The sequence below is a fragment of the Xyrauchen texanus genome, chromosome 7, assembly GCF_025860055.1.
Source record: "Xyrauchen texanus isolate HMW12.3.18 chromosome 7, RBS_HiC_50CHRs, whole genome shotgun sequence".
Classification (NCBI taxonomy): domain Eukaryota; kingdom Metazoa; phylum Chordata; class Actinopteri; order Cypriniformes; family Catostomidae; genus Xyrauchen; species Xyrauchen texanus.
Window position 1 is genome coordinate 40198336 of NC_068282.1, and position 27733 is coordinate 40226068.

The 27733-nt window shown below is 42.4% G+C and overlaps 1 protein-coding gene across 1 annotated transcript; it reads right to left on the reverse strand.

The window, feature by feature from the left end:
* Nucleotides 1–17: 17 nt before the first annotated feature.
* cavin2b (caveolae associated protein 2b) lies at nt 18–23513 on the reverse strand. Its single transcript, XM_052129730.1, has 2 exons — nt 22680–23513; nt 18–5166 (listed from the first exon to the last, which is right to left on the reverse strand). The coding sequence occupies exons 1-2, from the start codon at nt 23229–23231 to the stop codon at nt 4291–4293; spliced, it is 1428 nt and encodes a 475-aa protein (XP_051985690.1). The 5' UTR covers nt 23232–23513; the 3' UTR covers nt 18–4290.
* Nucleotides 23514–27733: the final 4220 nt, after the last annotated feature.

A 27733-nucleotide genomic window follows, 5' to 3' on the forward strand; every position in this document is an offset into this window, starting at 1 on the left:
CAGACAGACATGAAAGGCCAGGTTCAAAATCTTTATTTATTTGCACTATAAGTACAGTTTTAACAGAGCGTGGTTTAATAACAAGTTGGTAAACAGGTGTTACAGAAACATTATAAGGTGTCTGCTGTAACTGAGCCTTTTCTTTGGCATGAGCCTTCTAAAATACGATAACTAAGACTACATATAGCTCTCTTATATATTATGAAGTCATTGATAAAATTACCTTTTTAAAGAAAATGCAAATATAGATTAGGAATTATAAGAATCAGTAAAAATTAGTTAACATTTTAAAAGTCGTAAAACCTAATCCTTTTTCACTTCTGAAAGAGACATCCACCCAAAGCAAAAATACACACTTTTATATTTTTGTTCGGCATTAGAATATTGAACTGAAAATATGCTCAAATTACTCACATTGTGCAGAAAGCTCAATTTACATGACAAACACAAAAAGAGATGATCATTTATTTGCTATAGTGTTATATAATGTCCCCCCCAAAAAATGTCAGACACATTTGTTTGGTCAGTACTGTCAGATTCTGAAAGAAATGCTTTGCTTTATTTTCAAATATATCAGCTAACAGCATCATTTTACTATAGGGTGTGTATTGTAGAGAGCGGCATAGTGTGCACAAATATCAATTGTTTGTATATACTAAAATGATGGATGTGGAAGGGGGTATTCTGCATCCTCATTTATATTTTAAAACTTGGATTCAATTCAACAATCAAAATTAATTTGAATTTTTCTAACTTTTTCTGATCTCATCACTTTCCACACTAGAAATAATTTGCATCCAACTAGGCTGAAAGTTTGCTTCATCACTTCCAGAAATATGCCAGTAATCTAGACTGGCCCCACAGTGCATGTTTAAGGCCTTCCTCAGCCAACACCATGCCAACAGGAGCTTGAGAAATAGTCTCTGAAAGAGCCATATATCAAAAGCAGGAATGTTTTCTTAGTAATGTCCAAGACATGTGTGGAACTCAGGGAAGACAAGGATCCCCATGTAAGATGCATTTCAGATTTGAAGCAAGCCAAACACAGAACTGATATTTTATGATGTGTGCTCGGGACAAACAAGGGTAATCTAATTGTTTATTCTTCACTACAAAATGTAAATCTGGAAATGTAAATACTCTTCCAAGCTGGATTTCCAGCTTCTCTTGGACCCTGTATATATTTCTGATAAACAGAGACCAGTGTTGTAGTATTCAAGACCGGTCTCGAGACCACTTTTTAAAGCTCTCGGCCTCGTCACGGAATTGACCACATTTTTACTCGGTCTTGTCTCAGACAGAGAGGACTCAGGATTTTATTTCAAGACCGAGATATCACTAAATTGCCGGTGCACTGTCTGATTTATTTGTTATCATCAATACTCTACAGATGCAAAACTTTCTGCTTCAAATGCAAGCAATAACTTGATTTTTGTTACTGTTAAGGTTGTCACCCCTCCCCACCCCCCTCACACGCACTCCAAGAAAGTAAATGCGGGATACAGGAGAAGAAACTGTGGCTGTCTGAGCGATGTCAGCCAAATCTTCTGTAATACAATTTGGCTACCTAAACCAGTGTTTCCCAACCACTGTGCCCACTAGTGTGCCATGAAAGATTGTGAGCTGTGCCATGGAAAATTCCTCAAAATAAAAAATGATTCCCATTATTTTAATGAAGGCATTGAGATGGTAGAAGTGTTTTAAAGTTGCCAATTCAGTATAATTTCCATTACATAGTATTTTATGCAACCAGTTTAAATATTTTGTCCATCATAACATTACTGTTCTAGCAAACTCTAGTCCGCTGTCAAACGCAACTCCTCACAAGCCCACAAAATGATGCATCATCGTCACACTTTTAGGAAAAACATTCAGTAAGTGAACCAAATGAATGAATAGAAAACAAGAGGTATATTATTTTACTCAAAGACAAAGGCTGTTTATTTGTGCACAGCATAGATTTACAGATGTTATGAACAGATGTGGATTACCTTTCTCTCATGAAAGATAAAAAGAATATGAAAAACGATTACATACTATAACTAAAAGCAAATTCTCCTGTTTTAAAAAAGTCAAAAAACACTGTGATTTGAGGTGTAGATTCTGAGGTACTGTAATCTTCAAGGAGCGCGTTTGACATCTGAACCAGTGAATGGAGGCCGGGCGGCTGCTCACGGATACTAGTTCCTGCCGGATCCAAACTCTGTCAGTGTGACTTATGTGTTTTTTCTCTCAAAAACGCGATTTTGACCCAGTGCGACTTATAGATGCGACTTTATTTCCGGAAAATACAGTAAATAAATAAAAACATTATTTGCTGTGCCATTGCGATAATTAATTTGCAAGAACAATTCTACAAATTGGAAAAGACACTAATTTGTTGGTTTTCATCACGGGTTCATGCTACTAAGACAGACAGAAATCATGGACAAATTCTTTAAAAGGAAAATTATTGACAATGTTTATGTGGGATAGTGGTTTTCCATGGGATTTTTTTAATCGTAAAAAGTGTGCCGTGGCAGAAAAAAGGTTAGGAAACACTGACTAAAACCACAAAGAGTTAATCTGCAAAAAAAGCATCCAAAAGAAAACACACAGCAGTACATTTTGCAATGCTTACAGAGACGGCTGGGATCACATAAACATTTTATCAGCACTTAGAAAGGAAGCATAAAGAAAGGCAAGCTAAGTGTAAGTGATGCTAGCAAAGCTAGCTAGCTAACATTAGCAATCTGCCTCTTGCTGCATTTCATTCAACTCAGAAAGTCGGATTTTCCAACTTCCTTCTGGGAAAAGTGCAGTGGAACTTTTGAAGTCGTAATTACAACTTGGAAAGTCGTGTGGAAATTGTACTATGACTATGAAAACTATGATTTCGCTGAGATGTAGGTGCGTGACGTCACACAATCTTGTCGGCACCCAGGAAGATGTACAAAATACTTGATAAACATTCACTTTTATTAAATAATATTGATAAATTAAAACAAAAATTGTATTGTTTTAGGTGGATGGTAAAACTTGGAAAAGGAGTGTTGAATAAAGACGGTTAAGTTGATTTCAGCTCCTTAGTGTTTGTTTGTTTGTATTTGTTTGCTCACAGAAAACAAAGGAAAATTCACACATATAATTCACCTCTGCAATGCCTTTTGATTATTTTATTAAGACTTTTCTCATGGCACACACAGACACACACACACACACACAAACACACGCGCGTTGTGTTTCCATGTTTTATGGGGACTTACCATAGACATAATGGTTTTTATACTGTACAAACTATATATTCTATCCCCTAACCCTAACCCTACTCCTAAACCTAACCCTCAGAGAAAACTTTCTGCATTTTTACATTTTCAAAAACCATCATTTAGTCTGATTTATAAGCTGTTTTCCTCATGGGGACCGACAAAATGTCCCCACAAGGTCAAAAATGTTGGGTTTTACTATCCTTATGGGGACATTTGGTCCCCACAATGTGATAAATACACGCTCTCACACTCACACACGCACACACACAAAGTGGTGAATGAAGAGGAATCTTCATTTGTTTTCTGTGGGTGTTTTTATGGGAATGTGGATCTTTCAGATCAATTTAGGGAGTGCCTATGGTTTGCATGTTCCACATTTTATCCTGTATCATGCAGTGTGGGACTCGCACTGGTCTGGTCTTGGTCTTGACTCGGTCTCAACTCCTCAAAGTCTTGGTCTTGTCTCAGTCTCAATACACTCTGGTCTTGGTTTAGGTGGTCTTGACTACAACACTGACAGAGACATTGCCATTGGAAGTATTTTTGTTGTTTAATCAGAAGAAAGGGCATAAAGGCTGCAAATTATCTTGATTGTGCACAAGCTGTTCCAGAAGAAAATGAATTGGGGGCTGAGATCCAGGCCATGGTTAAAACACTCCCTTAGGGTAGATGGATTGAACTCAGCACCTGCTGACTCTTATAGCTTTAAGCATTTTATTTTTATTTTCCCACTTTCATATCTGACAGATAATCAAAACAAAAGACTGCTTTCATGTGGACTTTTTAAAATAAACACTAAATTGTTAAAGGACTAACAACTAATAACAAGATTAAGGGGCCTACTTAGCAAAAGTCACATAGTACTTGAATTTTGCCTTTGAATAGACTGTTTTGTGATACGACACAGAAGTCTCTGCAAGGACTGTACTCTGCCAGGACTGGGCAGATGTCTGGGTACTTGGGGGGATGGCTGGCTCTGATAAGGGAGAGAGTGTTTTCTCAGCAAAGGAGGGTGTCACAGCTGGAATGGAGGGTCAGGACATTAGGATGCTTGCACTACATCAACACCTTCTACTTGGCCTGCAGCTTCTGCTACAAGGCTCTTTTCATCCTGCATGTCTTCCTTTCCCTTTTCCTCCTCTCCTTCCTCTTCGTTCTCTCCCTGTAAATCTATCTGGGAGGCATCCTGGAGCAGTGTCGCAGAAAGGGCATACTCCTCACTAACATCTTCTGTGATCGACAACTCAGGCTCAATCATAGCTGTGCCGTTCAGGATGCTGGGCAACTCCTTCTCTATTGCCTCAACAGCCACCTTAACTTCCTCCTGTCCTGGTGCAAGTTGGCAGTGAACCTCCTCGAAGGTCAGGTCTTCAGCTGGGCTCTCAATTGGAGCCAGTTCGATGGAGGCGACAGCACTTGGTGAGCTTTCAGGTTGAGATGAATCTACAGCCTCTGCTTCACTCTCTCCGCTACGAACCTTCTTGATGTTGAAGGTGAGAGGAGAGACCTTGAAGGAAGAGCTCTTGGCACTAGGGTTCTTCTGGTGGTTTGGTGTCAGACTTTTCTTGATTTTTTCACGGTTTTCTGTTGATACAATCCTGGTGCTGATATTGTTCATCTTCTTCTCAATATTCTGCCTAGAGAAAGCTTTCTTCAGGCTGTCCACTTTCTTCAGACTGGACCGCTTGAACTTCTCAGCTCGAGATTTTTGAACTTTGGACTCTGCTTCAAGGTCCAAAATGGCCAAAATCTCATCTTCATCCTCCTCTGGTCCCTGCTCTTCATCCGAAGAGAGGTCAATGGTCTGAAGGCCCTCCTCTTGAGAACGGTTGGCATCAATGGCCAAAGTCTCCTCCTCCACTTCAGGTAACGGTGCAGGTTCCTTCACAAAGACACTTGATGGGATCTCATTTTCCTCCTGCACAACAGAAATGTACAACAGCAAGTGAGGATCAAGTACATTTTTAAGTTTGCTCTTACACCTACTTACATATTGTCACCCTCTTAAATCCACATAGGATTGTCCTTACTTTACAGTTCTGCCTAGTTTGGTGTTTTTTGGATTGCAAAAGACACTTGGCAATAGGCACTGATTTGCCAACTTTCTAATACCACAAAGAAATCCAAGTCAGTGCCCAAAGTACTGCTAACAAGGTTTGTATTTGTTCTTGTACAGTATTTGCCTGGAAAACTGGAGTGTAAAAATTCAGATGATGCATAGGACAGACAGGTCTTTGTAGGAGATACATTATCTTTAATAGTTTCAAAAGTCATAACCTGATTTTATTAAAACAAATGAATTTCTTTCAGTCTTAAAATAATTGAAATGCACTGAATCTGACAAGTCTGACTTGCCTGATTTATTTCTTACTCTAAACAATTTTACATTTAGTTATTTCTTAAACTTCTCTGAAAACCCTAATGAGAGAGCTAAGAAACTGCGGAAAAAACACCTTGTATCAGAATATCATAACACAATACAGTGTTATGTTACAGTGTTTGACGATACATCATGTCTTCAGGGTCATTCTTCTACTATGAAGTAGCAAAAAAGTATAAATATTGAGTGACTACACATAAGATGCACTATTTAGTAATGCCAAGGGGACAAGAACATTTAGTGTGAAAAATACTGTGTACCTCCCCTCTTTTCCCACATGGAGACAATCATAAAGCCTCAAGAATAGTGAGACTGGGGAAGGAAGTCCAGGCATGACCCTACACTTCTTATATCAGAGTTTCCAATGAGTTTTGGAGAATGGCCAAGACAGAAAGAGAGGGAGGCAGGCAAATAATAATAATAATAAAAAAAAGATAAAGCAGGGAAGTGTGGTTTAGGGCTTTGAAAGGGAGTAGGATTCAGGCCAGGAAGCAGTTGGGGTGGAGCGCAGCAATAGGGACACCTGGACAGCAGCCCTGTTTGGTCCCCCACCCATCAGAATGTTCCATAGCATGACAGAAATGCGCAGGATAGTCAGAGTCCTCTTTCTTAGCGATAAGACTCTAAATTCTCATCCGGGTGTGGTCACTTCACACAGGAAACTTCCCAGTTAATCGCTTGAACTCTTATTTTGAACAGCTGTAAACATAAGCAAAGCACACACACAAATGTACACATAAATGCAAACACAAACTAACTTACAACTGCTCTTCTAAGATGATAGAAAGGTTATGTTCTCCCTTGAACCCCTCGTCAAAAATCTGGCCTCACAAACTCTGTTTGTGTGAGGGAATGGTAGTTTGGCCTGTCGAACTGTGGGGAAAGATTCAACCTAACAGAACAGAGAGGATACATAATGACTGACGGTAATCCCTGTGGATATTTGTGATACACTAAATCAGGGGTGAAATATCGCTTTTGGGATTTGGCAAATCTGTCCAACCGACCACAAAACTTTACTTTGAAAGGCAAATATGGATCAAAGGTATTGGTATGATATTGTTGGCATTGTTGGAGAATACATCTGGCCAACTCCCTGCAAATTTTAACATGGAGTTTCCATTTTTTATGTTCCACCAAACACTGACTGGAGTTACTAGAACAATTAGTCTGAGTTAATTTAACACTTAGACATAAATACTCAGCTGTAGAAAACAAAGTGTGACATAATATTTACTGTAATGTTACATATGGATTTAATATAGGGAAGTTGTCATAGTCTTTCCACTTTTTGGCTGTGGTGAGCATGGGTGCATTAATGCATGGGGTTACACGGGCTGAAGGGACCCTCGTGGTACCTTTATGCACCTCTGATAAACCTATGAAAATCCTAATTATTATTATTATTATTATTATTATTTGTAATTTTCTGCATTTCAGTAGTGAAACTTTTGGACAAAATCAGCCTGAAAAAATAAAAGAACTAGTGTAATGTGTATAAGATATACATAGTGTTGTATTACATTGTTAATATCTGTGATACACATTTGCTGTTGCAGTTCCAACAGATTATAAATTAGACAACAATGAATGCCACTTATTGATAGCACCAAGTTACACTTGTTACCATAGCAAGAACAAATAAACACAAGTACTCGTCCTTCAGGGGTTTATTCTGTTTATTCTTTCAGCATCTAAAGCTTTTACATAAACTGTTTTTTTTCTTTCACAAGAAAACATAAGGGGGTGAATCTCACCAAAACATTTCCAAGATCACATTTCACCCCTTAATCCAAGAAAAATAAATGAACTCATTAATTAATAAAATAAAAAATAAAATCTACTTCTCATAAAGAAGATTAAGCCTATTTTAAGGACAATTTAATGTTTTCCATTGCGACTTATTTTCATGAAATTTCGTCACATCTCTGTGACGCACGCTCATGAGAGGGTTGACGTAAGCTCGTTGGTAACGTCCCATGTCATATGGAGGAGGAGTCATTGTTTACTAGAGAAACTTGCACAGACCAAGCGCCGTTCACAAACCAAATCAGTCCAAAACAATTTCAAAACTATATAAAATAAAAAAGCATTAAAAAAACATTACTGCAGTAAATAACCATAATTTATTTTGCGTTATCTACTTGTGCTTTTTCTTTAGCAGAAACATATAGGCTATATGACTGTCTGGAATTCAAGCCACACAAGTTGTAGTTAGTGGAACCAAGTGTCCTTTGTGTGAGACTTGACAGTGAAGTGGCATGAAGATGAGTTATTTATGCAGGCAGTGATGAGCAAGTGAATTGAGTGCAGGTGCGGTGAATTAGAAATCGGATGATAAGGAGCCGAGTGCTGAGGAAGGTGCAGAGCCCGAGGGAGGCGTGACAATGACAACATTTTTCACACATACATGAGTTCACTGGAAAAACAGCACGGGCACAGCCGATGAATTCAGATATCAACCCTTTGTTTCTTTCGATGGTCTGAAATCCTCAGGGGTAAAATATTCACTGCACACCCTCCAATATATGAGAGAATGTAGGGGTGTACTGATATCCAGGTTCAGCGCGATAAGCCAGAGCTTCAATCACTCATGATCATGTATAGGCAATCGATGAAAAGTTAACATTTCCTTTGGGGTTTCTGAAGATTGAAGCATCCAGGATACACACGCCAAATTACCATTTTGAACAATTCACTTATACAAATACAACATTTTAGTGCGAAAGCAAAGACAATTCAACTTTGGCCCGCTCAGTTCTCCCGATGGCCAGTCCACCCCTGATCGGCCCCAAAGTGCGTCGGCCCACCGGGAAAATGCCCGGTATGCCAGATTACCAGTCCAGCCCTGGTACCAAATGCAACATTTTAGTAGAGCAGGCAGAAAGTCTCCACAGGATTGTTTCGTCATGAGTGTGTGTTGCTTGTTTCTATTTACATGTTTTCTCTTTTTGTCCTCAGGGATCAAGGAAGCAATTTAAATCTAAAATGTATAGAGTCTATGAAAAGGTACAAATAAGATGAGTTGAGCCACTGGACAAGCCTGTGTGGCAGGAAGAATGTCTATCAACAGTTATTAAGTCACTTTCTGTCTAAACTGGAGATTGTACAGCAATGCCATGACTCACAAACCTTCATCATGCAGGAAAGCCTCTAAGAATGAGAGTGGAATGTTGACATTTTGATATATGTTTGAGTTTAACAACGGTTTGCTCATGACTTGGCTCAGTTTTAAGTGAACTGTTTTTCTTGACTTTACAAGGTTCAACTTGTTCCCGGAACTAATGCATTGTTAATTTCAGTCCTTTAGATGATTAGCATATACAAAGTTACATACTCTGTTCAAATTAAGCAGCAAATAGAATAGAGCAACATCACGCAGATTTAAACATTCCTCCTATGCATTACAGCTTCCTTAGGACACAAGATCCTCTCCTTTCCTCAGTGGTGAAACAAACAGTACATTTTATGCATTCTGTCCATAAGGTATGAGATCTGAAAATCACATGTAAATGACTACATCCTCCTCACTTTTTTCATATTTAGTTTTGTTGGAATTTTTGGATCTCTTTCGCAATATGTTTTTGTCTATAAAGACCAATGTTGGGTGAAATTAATTACTGTAATTAAATTACTTTTTCCTAGAAAAAAGTTAAAGTTTTACTCTTTATTTTTCAGTAATTACTATTACATTTAATGTAATTGCATTAAATACTGTGTAGACTATAGAACGATTCTAAATAAAACATTGTTTTTGTTCATCTGGTCGAGGATGATATGGGTTATAAAAAGTAATTATTATTGTGCAATTACTTTTCAGACAGAGTAATTAGTACAGTAATCTAATTACACTGTAGAAGGTGTAATTAGTAGTTAGTAATTAATTAAATTTTTATAGTACCCAACACTGAGAAAGACAATGATTGTCTCGTTCTGAGCAGCCTGTCAAATAATACTCTACGTTTGATTCATTTGTGTACTAAACCAGTCCTTCTTGCCTTTGGCAACGTGGGCGCTTGTGATAAGTTGATACATGCTTTCTTATGTGCAGGAGATAAATATACAAAGACCTCAGAATGCAAAACAAAAAAACTGGTTTTATTTTAGCTTTGGCCAGATGTAGTGCTAATATACATATGTTTTGGTGTCTGTTATTAGGTAAATCAGAGCTTCACTCATTTCAGTCACACATACCACACACCAGTCAAAAATCTGGTCACACCTGACTGAATATACTGTATGTTTCTTGTGAAAACTTTTTGTTCTAAAGTCTATAGGGTTACCCTTAAGCTTAAATGCTTGAAATTAGTTTTGTAGACAAATATAAATTGTGCTTAAAGATGTGAATATATTATATTTTCTTCTTTTTTAATTTATTAATTAGACTGTATAGTGATGGAAAAGAAGCCAACATGTGGCCAGCATTCCCCTTCTAAACTGTTTAAAAAGGATCCCAGGTGGATATCTTAGGAAGCTAGTTGATAAAATGTCCAGTGCAGAGCTGTAATCAGGGCTGGACTGGTAATCTGGCATACTGGGCATTTTCCTGGTGGGCCGGTTAGTGGCGGACTGGCCATCAGGAGAAACGAGAGGGCCGGTTGGGTGGTGATAAGCTAAAATTAGCCACCGCGATATGATGAATGGACCACAGAACGGTGCTGAGATATGCAGAAAAGGACAGCGAAGAACCCCCCCCACCCCCTTCAAATTTTGGGCCAGTTGCTATGTAAAATCCGGACCGATTTCTCTTCTCAATCCAGCCCTGGCTGTAATGTAGGTAAAGTGTGGCTTTGCAGAATTTAAAATATTAGATTAGAGTTTTGATTTGTTTATCATTTTGTTGTCACCGCATAATTCCCATACCAGGGACACATTTTTTATTTGTTTTATTTTTATTCGAAATTATTACATGCATAGTATACTGTAGCCTACAGTATATATTTGTATTATATAATAATAGCCTTAACAATAAAAGTATTCTTATTTTTAATATATCCCCCAAAACAAGTATTTCAAATATACATCTGGCCATCTAAAATCAATATAACCTAATTCTAAATCTCACTCCTGCATTAAACATCCTTTTGACTAAATGTCACCTTATATGGGATGAATTATTATAAAAAAACAAAAAAAAAACTTAGTGTACACTTTTCTTAACCATGTATTTATGTGTAATAATGATACAGTCACTGAACACTTTATTAGGGACACACGTACACCTACTTATTCTTGAGATTATCTAATCAGCCAATTGTGTGGCAGCAGTGCAATGCATAAAAGCATACAGGAATATTTTTTATCTCAGTGATTTCAACCATGGCATGATTGTTGGTGCCAGATGGGCTGGTTTGAGTATTGAGATATTCAGAATATAGGAAAGCACATGCTTACAGTATGTTCTAATAAAAAGAGAGAAACCTAATTTTCTTCGAGTAACAGGAAGTTCCCCTTCTGTCGCTCTCTCCACGTTGTGTTGGAGAAGCGACACTAGGGGTCTCTCTTGAGCGCCGATATTCACCTCTGATCTTATTGAAAAGGGCCAATGGGAGTTGGCAGTCGGTATTTGCATATCCGGCCCCCGGACATACGGGTATTTAAGCGGCGCAAATCACGGGAGTTCATTCAGAAAATTTCTTCGAGCCGATGGTCTGTCTGCAGTTTGCTGCGAGTTACACGCCACTTAAACGTTCCTGTTTTCCTCTGACGATCTGCATGCTGTTGGATCTTGACGGCGCACAACAGCGGCTTTCTCCTTCTCAGTTGCCCCTGAGCGCTTCGACAGCGCAGACACGTACACACACACACACTGTGTATTAAAAGAGTTTTTTACTAAAAGAGTAATTTTCTCTAAAAGAGCAAACACAGCGGCATTGAACGTCATTTTAAGGACGCGTCTTTTTCAAGATTCCTTTCCGCCCCTGTGTCGTTCCTGGATGCGGTACAGTGCTCTCTGCTTGAGACGGCCACAGGCGCTGTCTCGTGTGTTTGGGCCGCGATCACACCGAGGCGGCGTTTGTGGATGGTTCATGTTCTCACTGCGAGAACATGACCATGACCACGTTGCGGTCGAGGCTCACCTTCAACAGAAAGCAAGCCACCCCAGCTGCACCCCGCATTGCTCCTTCTTCCCACGGGATTAAGGACGGTGCGGTTGGCGCTGGGGGCGATTTGGGGCGGCAGCGGGTGCAGTTTCGCCGGGTAGCCCCCCGCGAACCTCCCGTTCCCCGACACGCTCGCTGGTCTCCGTCCACGCTCGCGGCGATAGCGGCTCGCCTCACGGCCCGGCTGTCTATCCTCCCGAGTCCGAAGCAGATGAGCTCGCTGCTGATCTGCTTTCAGATCACAACAGTCCCAGTACACCGGACGCGGCGATCCCGCCTTCCGCCTGCCCACGGCTGTCCCCCGGCTGGCCGGTTCAGACGAGTCCAGAGGACACCAACATCAGACCTCCTCCTCAGTCAAGAACCCGCCCCCTGTCGGGCGCGCGGAGCAAGGTAAGTGCTTTGAGTCTATTCTCAGCACCTCAGCCTCAGGCCGCAACGAAGCCGCCCGACGCTGCATTACCTGTTCCGCCCCGCTGCGAGGCCCGCCGGTACGTCCAAAATACTCGTCCCTTTGGTGCCCCTAGCGCAGAGCTGGGAAGCGTGGCTTTCGCTTCCCAACGCATCACGCTGGCTGCACCGGACCATTCGACTCGGTTATGCAATTCAGTTTGCCCGGCTCCTGCCCCCCTTCAGGGGCGTCCGCTTTTCCGCAGTACACGGCGAGCACGCCAGTTCCCTGCACACAGAAATTGCGACCTTCTTAGCCAAGGGCGCGGTAGAGCCCGTCCCTCCAACCGAAATGAGGAAGGGTTTCTACAGCCCTTACTTCATTGTACCCAAGAAAGGCGGCGGCTTACGACCAATCCTGGACTTGCGAGTTTTCAATCGGGCCTTGTTAAAACTCCCGTTCAAAATGCTTACGCAGAGAAATATTCTGGCTGGTGTTCAGCATCTAGATTGGTTCGCAGCGGTGGACCTGAAGGACACGTACTTCCACGTCTCAATTTTGCCACGCGACACCGACCCTTCCTACGGTTCGGTGTTCGACGGCCAGGCGTTTCAGTACAAAGTCCTCCCCTTCGCCTGTCTCTGTCCCTCGCGTCTTCACGAAAGTCGCAGAGGCGCCCTTGCCCCGCTACGAGTAGCCGGCATCCGCATTCTCAACTACCTCGACGACTGGCTCATCCTAGCACACTCTCGAGAGTTACTATGCACACACAGAGACCAGGTGCTCCGGCACCTCAGCCGCTGGGGCTTCAGGTCAACTGGGAAAAGAGCAAGCTCACTCCGGTTCAGAGCATCTCTTTTCTCGGGTTGGAGTTAGACTCAGTCTCAATGACAGCACGTCTCACGAGCGAGTGTGCTCAGTCGGTGCTGGACTGCCTCGCTTCCTTCAAGCCAGGCACAGTGGTCCCTCTAAAACTTTTCCAGAGGCTCCTGGGGCATATGGCGTCCTCCGCGGCGGTCGCGCCGCTGGGGTTGATGCATATGAGACCACTCCGGCACTAGCTCCAGACTCGAGTCCCGAGACAAGCATGGCACCGCGGCACGCATCGGGTAAGGATCACCCCCACCTGCCTCAAAACACTCCGACCCTGGACAGACCACTGCTTTTTACGGGCAGGAGTGCCCCTGCAGCAGGTGTCCCGACGCATCCTGGTCACAATCGACGCCTCCCGGTTCGGGTGGGGTGCCGTGTGCAGCGGGCACGCAGCAGCGGGCCGTTGGAAAGGGGCCCCGCTGCGTTGGCACATCAATTGCCTGGAGTTGCTGACCGTCCTTCTTGCTCTCAGGAAGTTCCTCCCGTTAGTTCGGGACAAACATGTCCTCGTGAGATCGGACAGCACCACGGTGGTGGCGTACATAAATCGCCAAGGCGGCGACGCTCCGCCACATGTCACAACTCGCCCGCCGTCTCCTCCTATGGAGCCAGCAGCGACTCAAGTCGCTGCGTGCCACTCACATCCCCGGCAAGCTCAATGTCGTAGCGGACGCGCTATCACGACAACGCCTGCCCGGCGGGGAGTGGAGCCTTCACCCCCAGTCGGTCCAGCTGATTTGGGAACGGTTTGGCAAGGCCCAGGTAGACCTGTTCGCCGCCCAGGAAACCTCCCACTGCCCGCTCTGGTACGCCCTAACAGAGGCTCCCCTCGGGACAGACGCGTTGGCACACAGCTGGCCCTCTGGGTTGCGCAAATACGCATTTCCCCCAGTGAGCCTTCTTGCACCGGTGCTGTGCAAGGTCAGGGAGGACGAGGAGCAAGTCACGTTGGTGGCCCCCTACTGGCCCACTCGGACTTGGTTCTCGGAACTCAGGCTCCTCGCGACAGCTCCTCCCTGGCGAATTCCCCTGAGAAAGGACCTCCTCTCTCAGGGACGGGGCACGCTCTGGCACCCGCGCCCAGACCTCTGGAACCTCCACGCCTGGTCCCTGGACCGGACGCGGAAAAGCTAGCCGGCTTACCGGCGACCGTTGTGAATACCATCAACCAAGCCAGAGCCCCTCTACCAGGCACCTTTACGCCCTAAAGTGGCACTTGTTCGCAGATTGGTGTTCTTCCCGAGCCTAAGACCCGCAGAGATGCTGCGATTAGGTCAGTGCTTCTGTTCCTACAGGAGAGGCTGGACAGGAGGCTGTCCCCGTCCACCCTCAAGGTGTATGTTGCCGCTATCGCCGCCCACCACGATCCTGTAGACGGCAAGTCTTTGGGTAAGCACGACCTGATCCTCAGGTTCCTGAGAGGTGCCCGGAGGTTGAATCCCTCCCGGCCAGGCCTAGTTCCCTCCTGGGATCTCTCGGTAGTCTTGGCAGGACTCCAGAGACCTCCCTTCGAGCCGCTCAAATCAGTTGGACTCAGGGCCCTCTCTCTTAAGACGGCCCTGCTGATCGCGCTCGCCTCCATTAAGAGGCTCGGGGACCTGCAAGCGTTCTCTGTCAGCGACACTTGCCTGGAGTTCGGTCCGGCAGATACGTCTGTGATCCTAAGACCGCGACCGGGCTATGTGCCCAAGGTTCATACCACACCATTCCAAGATCAGGTAGTGAACCTGCAAGCGCTGCCCCGGGAGGAGGCAGACCCAGCCCTTTCATTGCTGTGTCCAGTGCGCGCCCTGCGCATTTACCTGGACCGCACACAGAGCACCAGACGCTCTGAGCAGCTCTTTGTCTGCTTTGGGGGACGGCAGAAAGGGAATGCCGTCTCCAAACAGAGGCTCGCCCACTGGGTTGTCGATGCCATCACACTGGCTTATCACACCCAGGCTGTGCCCCTACCCTTACGGGTCCGAGCTCACTCAACAAGGGGTGTTGCGTCCTCGTGGGCACTGGCCAAGGGCACCTCCCTAGCAGACATCTGTAGAGCCGTGGGTTGGGCAACACCCAACACCTTCGCAAGGTTTTACAACCTCCGCGTTGAGTCGGTTGCGTTTCGTGTTTTCTCAGGTCCGAGCCCGTAGAACTCGGTAACACGTAGACCGACCGGCCGGGTGGATCGCTTGCGCCCAGCACCCTTTTCCTGACGTCAAGGTAAAGTAGTGCGCCTTCTTCCCAGGGCGCCCCACTCCGAGTCGGGCCCCTGGTCGATTCCTCCCCAGCCCTCTGGGTCCGCGGTTCAGCGGAGGAACTCGCCGACCCAAGCCACTGCGGGTACCCTGATGGCCACCCCGTACTGGTATATGGGCTCCACAGGTAAAATAAGAAGGCCTCCTGTTCGGACTCCCCCTGTGTGTAATTCCACGGTTCTGTCCCCTTACGAGCGGACCCCCGTGTCTCCCTTAGGCAGTTACAGCTGCCTCGGTCGCCATGCTGTAGCAACTCCCCCCTTTCAAGGCTGGATCTACCACCACACCATACTTTCCACACGAGCCCTAAGACGGCCGTGTGACGTGTCTACCACTTTTCCTCCCTAAGAAAAAGGGCAGGTGTGGTCTCCGCAGGGTCTGGGTAAGACCCCCTTCCCTATATGCGTGTAAGAGCCCCGGCCGTGATTGCTCTAAGCGAGAAACATAGAGAAAAAAGATCCCATGTTGGCAAACATCGCCTTGTTCCCCTCCCAGGGTAACTAGAAGGACTCTGATGTTCTTATGGGGCATTGGGGAAGGGTACGTGCAGCCAGGTACAGACGATGCGTGGCACTGGATGAAATCCCTGCCCGCCTCTGTATCAGCGGTCCACGTACAAGGTTCAGCGCATGGCAAGATTGGAATGGGTCCCCTAGTGTCGCTTCTCCGACACAACGTGGAGAGAGCGACAGAAGGGGAACGTTTGGTTACGTATGTAACCTCCGTTCCCCGAGGGAGGGAACGACACGTTGTGTCTTTCCTCCGCCATGTCATTGAACCGAGCCACTGTTGTGGCCGGACCATTTCCGGCTCCTCAGAAAAATCCTGAATGAACTCCCGTATTTGCGCCGCTTAAATACCCGTATGTCCGGGGGCGGGATATGCAAATACCGACTGCCAACTCCCATTGGCCCTTTTCAATAAGATCAGAGGTGAATATCGGCGCTCAAGAGAGACCCCTAGTGTCGCTGCTCCGACACAACGTGTCGTTCCCTCCCTCGGGGAACGGAGGTTACATACTTAACCAAACGTTTTTGTAATTCTGAAAATTTGGTTTGTTTTCGATATTCATTTTTGTTTCTTGAACCGTTTTTAGTCACATCCCATACATCCATTTATTCTATTATTTAATAGTTTTTATGATTATATAATTTATTTAATTATATATTTGTAAATAATTATTATTCTAAAATGTTGAAAATAGTAATAATAACAAATGAGTAGGTGTGTCCAAACGTTTGACTTGAAGATTATGTACACACACACACACACACACACACACACACACACACACACACACACACACACAGACACACACACACACACACTTGTTGTGTTTCCATGTTTTATGGGGACTTTCCATAGACATAATGGTTTTTATACTGTACAAACTTTATATTCTATCCCCTAAACCTAACCCTACCCCTAAACCTAACCCTCACAGAAAACATTCTGCATTTTTACATTTTCAAAAAACATAATTTAGTATGATTTATAAGCTGTTTTCCTCATGGAGACCGACAAAATGTCCCCACAAGGTCAAAAATTTCGGGTTTTACTATGCTTATGGGGACATTTGGCACCCACAAAGTGATAAATACACGCTCACACACACACACACACACACACACACACACACACACACACACACACACACACACACACACACACACACACACACACACACACACACAAATGCAGGCCCCTCTCTCTACCATGCTCTCTCTCATTGCTGTCAATTAAACTGTTATCAGTAAAACTATCCAGTTGTTTTATCAATTCAGGCTTCATGTTCTAAACACACTTGACAAACACATCACCTAAAGGCCTACTTATGAAAGATTGGTGGCAAATATTTGGTCAGGGGTGGGGTGTGGAATGTTATTGGAGAGTGAGTGGCTATGTTTGAAGGGTTTGTGGATGGTGGGGGATTATTAGCAGGTTCATGTAATGTTTTTATCTATAATGATGCAGTGGGGCCTCCAGCCCATGTGATTTACAAAAAACATTTAAAGGTTGTGTAACGGGAGCCAGCTGATCGATAGCTGTACAATGTGTACAAATCTCACTCTCCTGACCTCAAGAGGTGCACTAGCGACTGACGCTAGGGGCTATAGCCTTTAGCCTCCTTGTTATTGCACCCACCTCTCATGACGGAGATGCCGGTTCGAGTCCTGTACGGAGAGGGTAGAACAGGAGCGTCATACTTGCATTTCCCTTTCCTGCCATCTATTAACATCATATCTGCAGGAAGCAGCTGTTTAACCTCATACTGAGTAAAACATTAGCCCATGTGCTCTATTTGTGCATGTGCTCATGTAAATTCTCTCTCGCTCCTTAATACACAGGAACCTTTACAACAAACAGAGAGAGAGAGAGAGAGAGAGAGAGAGAGAAGAGAACGGTGGAATGGTGGTGATGTGTGTTTATATGTGTGTGTGTCTACTGCGTACCTGTGTGTGCGCAAGTGTATATGTCTGTGTTTACATTAGAGATGGGACAATATGCTCACTGAGCAATTTATTAGAAACACTATAGTCCTAATAAAGTGCCAGATGTAGTCTTCTGCTGTTGTAGCATATCCGCCTCAAGGTTCGATGTGTTGTGCATTCTGAGATGCTATTCCGCTCACTACAAATGTAAAAAATTGTTATTTGAGTTACCGTAGCCTTTCTGTCAGCTCGAACAGTCTGGCCATTCTGTTGACCACTCTTATCATTAAAGTGTTTCCGTCCGCAGAATTGCCGCTCACTGAATGTTTTTTGTTTTTGGCACATTTCTGAGTAAACTCAAGAAAATCCCAGGTGATCAGCAGTTACAGAAATACTCAAACTAGCCTATCTGGCACTAACAATCATGCCATGGTCAAGATAAAAAAATGTCCCACATTCCACTTGTTGAACATTAACTGAAGCTCCATACTCATATCTGCATGGTTGTATGCACTGCTGATTAGATAATCGCATGAATAAGAAGGTGTTACCAATAAAGTGCTCAGTGAATGTATATTTAATTTCGAAAAATCAAAAACCAAAATAAGAGAAGAACCACATCGAGGCAAAACTAGATATTTTGGAATTTGCAACATTGTTTTCTGTTCATGTGATCATAAATTAAATTAACAATGAAACATCAAAAGTCACTTTCCTCTACACTGTACACAGGGTTCACACAAGGTTGTTGAAATGTTTAAAGTTAACTCAAAAAGTTATCTTTTTGTAATTTAAGTAATGGAATACCTGGAAAATCCCCTTGGTTTGTTGAAAAGTGCTTGAGAATACAACATTTCTTCTGTGTAATGTGTGTCCATAAATATTAGATCCACACACTCCACTTTCATTGAATGATGTGTCTTTTAAAATCCTTTCTGTTCTTTACAGTCAGATGTTGATCAAAAATTAAAGAGAAACATACATTTTAATCACACATAGCAAAGATGCGCTAAAGAAACCGAGAAACTCGTTATGTTCGCTGAACGAGTGTTGAGCCGAAATCTAACTCCCTTCCAGATACTTGCTCTCAACTACCTGATTGTTCCTTATACCTAAAGCCCAACCTTACACGCACTCTTAACACTAACCATAATAGGGAGTCATTGGTCCATATCGCTAAAGCCCACACCTACATCTATCCCTGAACATAAAGATATAGGGAGTCAGAAATGGGCAAGACACTGGAACACTTATAGACGCTCATTGAACTCTTAAATAGACGTGTATGAATATAAATGAATGTAAACTCAATTGAAATACTTGTAAATTGTACACATTATTTCAATAATATATTTTTTTGTAGTATAATAGTAGTTTTTCATATTATTAATGCCCTGAATATATATTGTGATCAGTTGAATGCCACTTTGGTTAATAAAAGTACCAATTTCTTTGCATAAGAGCAAAATCATGTACATGATTTTTGGATGCTATGTCCTAGCGTTTATATAATGTAGCATGTATCTCCAAACATGAGATCCCATGGCATTGTGAGTGTGTATGGTTTTCTCTCTGTGCTAGCATTGCTCCCTGTCACAGGACACACACAATAACAGCTTTTGTCTCTCCAGTGTATGTGTGTGTATTTAGGCAGAGCCAAAGAGCCAGAGGTCTGTCAGCATTCATAAACTTAGTGTATAATCATGTCTGTTTTTATAGATAATTGCATTATGTGTCCAACTCAGGAAGGCATAGTGTGTTAGACTTACAACCCTGTCAGACCAGCCTTCACCTCCTTATTTGGTTGGAATATTAGTGTATAAGTGCTCAGTTTGTTCGTCTTCTTTTAGATTTGATTGTCACATATGGATTTGAATTACTTGTTTGCATTTAATTTGATTCATTGTGAGAGTTGAATAAAGGGGAGTGATCAGCACCTGGAGGCAGTTAATTATATACCTGTCAGAATAACTACAAACATGTTGTGGATATGAATGTACATAGTGAGCGCTGTTAAATAAACATTGAGAACTTATTTGAAAAGTCTGTTACAGTTATTCTATGTGTGTGTGGTCATCATCTGGATATATCCTAGTATGTAGAATAACTGTGACTAGTCCCATGTGCATGAACATGTCCAGTCCCAATCATGTCAAACATTTCACATGCTTGTCCAGTATTTAACCCAGTGCAGAGGAATGGCATAGGGTGAACCTTGAGGCAGGGGCCACTCCAAAAGAGACTCAAATAAAATTATATATTTTTTTCTCTCTTTTAGCACTGAGCGACAGGTATTTTGTAAATCCTCAACCGTACTGAAGCCCTTTTCTCATCTAGTCTCTTTTGGTCACTTTCATTTGATGGTGCACCAGTGGGGACTGAAACAGTAAACTGGGTTTGGAGTGAGATAATGGCTTTTTGATGGACAATGGAAAACAAACACTCTTGTCTCCCTTCTCTCTCCCTGCAGGCCTTATTTCTCCCTCTCTTTCCTCTACTCTCCCTGGAGAGGCACATATAGCCTTATTAGGTGATAGTGCAGGGGTAGTAGTAAAAATATTCCATCTCATGCATTCCTACTCTAAGATTTGGCTTCCAGTGTGATGAAAATCGAAGCATTGTGCACTGATCATAATGAGAACTTGGAGATATTGTGCATACATAACACAATCCATATGTTGACTTTTGGAAACCCAGGGAAAATGAATTCAAAGTGTTTGCTGAAAGTTGCTTCATATTTAAAAATTGCAAAAGGAATGACAACATTGTTTGGCCTCACCCAGGAACTCTCCTTATAAGCTAAATAACCTGCTTGCCTCTTCTATGGCTCTGGTCACCAAAGGCTAGATCCAAGTCTCATTGAGGTCTACTTGATTGTGGTAATTTTTATTTTTTAAAGAGAGAGGGAAAGACTCACTCCACTTCTGGAATGTGAGAGATTGAGCCAGAGTTTCTGCTTATACAAGAGCAGCGTTCTCTCGCTCATGTAGTCCGCCTAAGGGGGAGAGGCCAAGCACCCCCAATCCAACAGCAACAGGGCAAGATAAAAGCAAAAAACACAGGCAAAGAGGGTGTGGTGAAAACCTGAATGTTGCTTTTGTGATGAGGAAATACATTTAAGAGTGTTTAAAGAGATGAACTACTTGTTGACTAACAAAACCACAAAAGTGGTTTCACTCAAAAGTTTCTTTTAATCTATGTGAACTATGTTAAATAGTGAACATTTGTATATAAATGTGAGAAAATTTGGCAAAAGTAACTGGAAAGGTCTGCTTGGTTCTCCTGCTGAAGTTTAAAATGTCTGTTTAACTAGCTGAGGAGAATTGCAGTACTGGTCTTACTGTGATTTGCATATTATATCAAGAGAAACCCAGGCAACACAAAGAGACAATGGGGTACAGTGAAGGTCCATTTAAAGTAAAAATGATGAGCATAGTTAGAGAGCATGTGTGGGATTTTTTGGCATGTCTGGTTAGGAAATGTCCAAGTTCTAGGAACACTTTGCCCCTTTGTCCACCCCAGTCCCACCCATCCTTATAATGCAGTGCAGATCAATGAACCAAAAGAGCCCAGAGATCAATTACACACATATTCCCTTAGACCCAGACCAGACATTTCTGAACTACTTTGTGAATGCTTAAACAATTAAAAACAGCAAACTAAATCCCTTTCTGCAAGTAAAGAGAGGAAAACAATTTAGAGAAAGAGAAATGAACAGTGAACAGTGTGAAAAAGAGCACATCAGGAAGCCTTCCATCCTCATCTATATTTAACAGCCTATTTTATCAGACTCAGAAAATTCTCCTACAAATAAACAATGTAGATGCCATAGCAACACGCACATTTGTGGGGAGCTGCATCAAACAGAACTCTGTCTCTGACAGCTATTAGCAAACAAAACAACTATTCTCAAGAAGAGTGCTCTAGCTGTTTAAGGCTGAGAGGGAAAGCTGAGGGTTTTTGCACTAGCTCATCGAAGGAAACTTACCTTCCCCTCTTAGTTTAAACAACTCTTTGCACAGAGGGGAAGAACTGACCTTGAGTTTTTTGTGAAAAATGTGTTTCACAATGCTCTCTCTTTCTCTTAGTGTGTATATTGTGTTCTTTTGCAGTAACCATGCAGCTGGGAGAAGGTAGGGGAAAATGGAAGGCCTCTGTCAACTCTCTCTCTTACTTTGGAATCATTGAGTCATTTGACTGATTGCAGGTCTTGCAGCAAACAGCAGCTAGCCAGTGTAGCATAGCACAGATCAGCACGGGCCTTCTGACAACAGGATATACATTACGCTGCACTGTAGCTGATCTCTGGACACACCTTCTATTCAAGACTATTGTGCTTTACATAATAGCTTTGGGCTAAGCTTCAAAACAAGCCTCCCTATTGAGTATCTCGCTCTCTCTCGAGCTCTCTCATTCTCTCTTATTTCAAAGCCCCTATTGCTTTTCTTTCTGAAACACAGGGACACTCTAGCAGGATATTTGAGGTTAATACTTTGAGTCAAGCACATGCTTTGTGAGAAAGTAGAAAAGAATCCTTGATTAAATAGTTATTTAGGTGCTCTAAGCAATTTATTTTAGGTTTGACAATCACAGCACACTCAGCAGTTTGGATTGTGCAGCCTTTAGAGGTAGATAAAACATGACCAGCTAATTCTTGCTTCCATGCTGCCCCACCAAATTATACCCTCTCACCATTGCTTTCATCTTTACACTCTGAACTATAACCCTTCTCCCCTGCTTCAGAAGTGGACCCTGCCTAAGAAAGGCATGTGATGTTATCTCCAACTATGAAATAATTTGGTCTGATTCATTTGACTTTACTCAGCTGTGTAAAAAAGTAATATCCCTAATTGTCTGGAGCTGGAGTTGAAAACAGTTAAACTTGGTTCCACAAAGACATGCATCAATGAACACACACAATGCAATCATTCATCTGTCTTTACCTGAGAACTTCAAATACCCCACACCACCAACTGTCCCACTAACACACAAGCACACACTCTCCATTTACCTGGAAGATGAGCACTTTGAAGTTGTTCCTCCTAAGTAGGTGAGTGTGGTTGACCTCCAATTTCTTCACCTGGACGGCCTGCTTATCCATCTTGTCCTTGACCTCCTTCATGTGGACACTGACCTTACGGCTCTTATCCAGTAGCTTGCTGACCGTGTTGGAGGTGGAGGTGTGACTCTTGGACAGCTTGGTCATATCGTTCTGAATGCCCCTCACGGCCCCCTCCATCTCGACTTGCCTCATCTCCATCTTGTGCTGGTTCTCTTGCACTGTGTCAAGCATGTTCACCAGCTTATCTAGAAGGGTCAGCACTGTGATGGCATTCACTGGGCCTGTAGTTGAAGCTCCATCTCTGGTGAGAGTGCCTGTGTTGGCCCCAGCTCCTGTACTAATAGGTTCTTCACTAGCGGCCATGATGGTGGCATTGCCCATTTGGGAGAAGCTATGGGTGGGTGAAGATTGTGTGGGACTAGGTGTGGGCACCACCAGCTCCTGGCTCTCATGTGCACTTATCATGCTGCTCCTCTCTGCCTGTACTGCATCTTCTCCCATTCTGAGGCTGTTCTTGATCTTGAGAGATGACTCTAAACAGGAAAATGGTCTTGATCTTTCCCTTCTTTTCACCTTTAAGTGAGTCAGTTGTGCTGCACCGGACTCCTCTTCTCCTCTTGATTTTAATGCTTCAACGCTCTTACAAGCTTTGATTCTTGTTTACAGGCTTTTGCAAACTTTTCAGCTTCCAGGTTCAGTGTTCCCACCTCCTCTTGAAGATAGCCACACTCTCAGTTTTTCCTCTCTCTCTTTCTGTTTCTCCCTCCCTCTCTTGCTCTCTGGCCCGACTGGAAGAGCAGCACAGAGGCTTCCACGCAGCTTAAAAAGCCCATCCACACCCAAAAGGGGTGGAGCTTGGTTACCATGGCAGCTAGTTCAGCCCATTGCTGAGGGAGTTATATGTTTACATGTGTCGAGTGCGAGTACGTGGGTGTGTATGGTGGGATATGAGCAACTCTTTCCACATGTGGAGCCTCCCCCCAACTAACTTTCTCTCAGTCTCTCTAGGTCTTGTTCTGTTTATCTTGAAGAGAGAAATAGTATATTGAGAATCATGTTTGAACAATGACCTCATCTGTGCCAGAGAAATAAAGAGGGAGTGAGTGAAATAGATACACAGAGCGGTAGAAAGACATGAACAAAGGTGTGTGTTTTCCCACGAAGAAAGACTTGCTAAGTAACTTATTGGAGTTGTCCGTGTTGCTAAACGTGCACGAGTGAGTGTATTTATGTTTGTTTACAGTCTTGGCAGTTGTAAGTTTATTCCGGGAAAAAAGTTACACAAACATTGTGAGTGGAGTCATTTTTCCTGCCTACAGCAGTAGCAGCAGCAATGAGAAACTCAACAGCATATCGGGAAAACCTTGCGATTACACCTTGCTATACAAGGAAATTAATAGGTCAACAAAAACAAGTCAGGATGCATCCACCAACTTAGTAGACTCATCCTGGAGGTAGTTAAGCAAGTTCCATGGGGTACTCGTAAATATTAAATAAAAAAAACTACTCTGTAAAAATTCACTGTCAGAGCTGTCAATAAATAATCACTACTAATGTATTTATTTGTAGTTAACACATGGTCAGTTCTGTGCTCATTATGGAAAGTAATAATTTGTATGAGATGGGTTCAGCTATTAATATTTATTAAACTTGTATTAAAATATACATGCATTTATAGAATATATATATATATATATATATATATATATATATATATATATATATATATATATATATATATATATATATATATATATATATAAATATTTTATAGACACATATAGCATTATAATAAGTATCGGTATTTCGGTACCAAGTCGGTACTGAAATAAAAAAGATGTAACGATACCAGTTTTTCTACAGTACCGGTAGTACTGAGCACCATCTCTGTCCGGTACCAGCGTGCATTATGACAAACACACAACTGGTTTAAGATGCACACAGACTTATTTTGAATGCATGCTCTGTTACTTCTTTTTGCACTGAAATATACAATAAATCAAATCAAAATCATGCATGGCCTTGTGTGATTTATTAAATTGCTGAAGGCTGCAATCTTAGTGTGGATGAGCTACATACATTAAATTAATGTATAAAACTGACCACTCATACTCTGGAAACTCCACAGGCATTGATAATCACTCACGTTGTTTGAGATGACAAAGTAGAGCACTAATCTACTGTGAACCACGCAGCACATACAAACTATAAACAGTATATAATGAAATAACAGAATTTGCGCTTTAATCTCAACTTTATTTATATGGCATATAAAACAACAGAGTTCACCAATGTGCTTCACAGTAATACAATTTAAAACATAACATTTAAACATTTCCACATACACAAACACCAGTAGTCTAAAATACAAACACTCCAAAACTAGCAGTGTCCTACATCAATTTGTCAGACTCAAATGCCAGTGTAAACAGATGAGATTTCAGACATGACTTAAAGTCTTCAATGATCATACTGGGCCATGAACTGTTTATGCAGACAAGTGAAAGCTATGGCAAAAAACACATGTCATAATAAAAGCATGTTTCATAATAAAAGCTAGATGCTTGAAATTGAAGAAATTAAATACATTGTATTGAATACAAATATATTACAACTGTATAGTAAAATGTAATATTCATTGTAATAATAATAACAATAATGAATCAATATATCACATGCAAGAATGTTGGATAAAGTTTGGCAAAAAATGCAATGACATATTATGAAGTTCTATTATCACTTATTAAAAGTTAAGAATTAATTGATTAGAAACCATTTTGATGATTAAATCAAAATTGAAAACTTGTTCTGGAACATAATAATAATTATTAAAAATAACTAAACGTGCTCAATAGCACATTATCATATTTTTGCTGTGGTATTGAAATTGGTATTGAGAACCGTGAAATTTCCTTGGTGTCTACTGAAATTTTGGTACCGTGACAACACTAGCCACATACAGTACCTTAAAGTCTTGACTACAAAATGTAATATAATTTTTTTAAATCTACAGAAAAAAAAAAAATATTGCATATTTTCACCGGTCATGCCCAGGAGTTTCATTGAACACACATTGACCTTTTGTGACAACATGCCCTACTATTTTGTCACAATATATAGGTAAGCTGTCACAGTGGAACCTGCCATTAAACTAGTGATGGAGAGTTCATGTGAACATTGGGGGGACATGTTCCCCTGTCAAACCCCCAAATGCCCCTCCACATGCTCCAAAGCAAAATCTACGCATCTCTTTAAATCTATGGCGGCAGTAGACAGCTTACTGTAGGCTTATCAGTAGGGGTCGGGAACATATAGCTCGCGAGCCACAAGTGGCTCTTTCTTAAAAATCAAGTGGCTCGCCTGGTGTCTCACCATTCACCAATAAATTCTAGAGATAACTGTCCTGCAGAAAATGTGGGTACGATTGCAAAGCTTGAAGTCAATGACACAATGTTTTGATTTCCTTTCACCCGAATTTATCATCCTCCTAGTGAACAAGGTTTGAAATTAACACCCGCCAAATGGAGATGTTTTTGCTGATGTACCAGCCACTGTGGAAGATGACCCGCAAGAGTTGTTTTTTTTTTTTTACAAGAAATTAGACACAAAGACATGCATTTGATGAAACATAATTATATTTTGAAGAACAGATGAAAGAAAAGCCGCCGATGCGTGTCTGATTTGATATGTGTGCGCAATGAGCTCTGCTATTCACGATTGCAATGAAAGAGCTTCTCCAAGACATGCACATGCATAGAGTTCTGGGCCTCGTTTCCCAATAACCATTGTTCTTAGCTGTTAAGAGCATTTTCTCCGAGAGATTTTATGAACGTTCATTATTTTTTGTGCACCCAGGGTGTGAAATAGCACCTGCCACATGCAACGAGACTCAATCCTGTTCACAAGCTCCTCATCCAAATGTAAACTCAGCAAAAAAAGAAACATCCTCTCACTTTCAACTGCAAATTATCATGTATAAATATTTGAATGAACATAAAAAGATTCAACAACTAAGAAATAAACTGAACAAGTTTCACAGACATGTGACTAACAGAAATGGAATAATGAGGGGTCAAAATAAAAAGTAACAGTAAGTATCTGGTGTGGCCAGCAGCTGCTTTAGGTACTGCAGTGCATTTCTTCCTCATGGACTGCACCAGATTTTTGTGAGATGCTACCCCAGACATTTCTGGGGGGAATGGCCCTAGCCCTCACCCTCCGCTCAATGGGATTGCGATCCGGGCTCTTCGCTGGCCTTGGCAGAACACTGACATTCCTGTCTTGCAGGAAATCACATACAGAACGAGCAGTATGGCTGGTGGCATTGTCATGCTGGAGGGTCATGTCAGGATGAGCCAGCAGGAAGGGTACCACATGAGGGAGGAGGATGTCTTCCCAGCATTGAGATTGCCTGCAGTGACAACAAGCTCAGTCCGATGATGCTGTGAGACACCGCCCCAGACCATGATGGACCCTCCACCTCCAGATCGATCCTGCTCCAGAGTACAGGACTCAGTGTAACGCTCATTCCTTCGACGATAAACACGAGTCCTACCATCAACCCGGTGAGACAAAACCGCAGCTCATAAGTGAAGAGCACTTTTTGCCAGTCCTGTCTGGTCCAGCGAAGGTGGGTTTGTGCCCATAGGTGACATTGTTGCCGGTAATGTCTGGTAAGGACCTGCCTTACAACAGGCCTTCAAGCCCTCAGTCCAGCCTCTCTCAGCCTATTGCATGCAGTCTAAGCACTGATGGTGGGATTGTGCGTTTTTGATGTAACTAGGGCAGATCTGTGAAGTTATTTGGATTTTTACAAAATTATCTTTAAAATATAATGTCCTGAAAAAGGGACATTTCTTTTTTGCTGAGTTTATTTCGACCTGTAAGATGTATAGGAGTGACACATGACAAGAAATGCTGTTAGTCACAAAGACGTGCTTGAAGAACACACTTTATTATATTTTTAAGAACAGATAAAAGAAAAGCAGTCACTGCCTGTGTCT

Bases quoted from the DNA above. Each gene is read 5' to 3' on its own strand.
- cavin2b (XM_052129730.1), bottom strand. From the start codon at position 23,231: ATGGGAGAAGATGCAGTACAGGCAGAGAGGAGCAGCATGATAAGTGCA. The intron at 5,167-22,679 runs GTAAATGGAGAG...TCTGTTGTGCAG, and splicing joins TCAAAGTGCTCATCTTCCAG to GAGGAAAATGAGATCCCATC.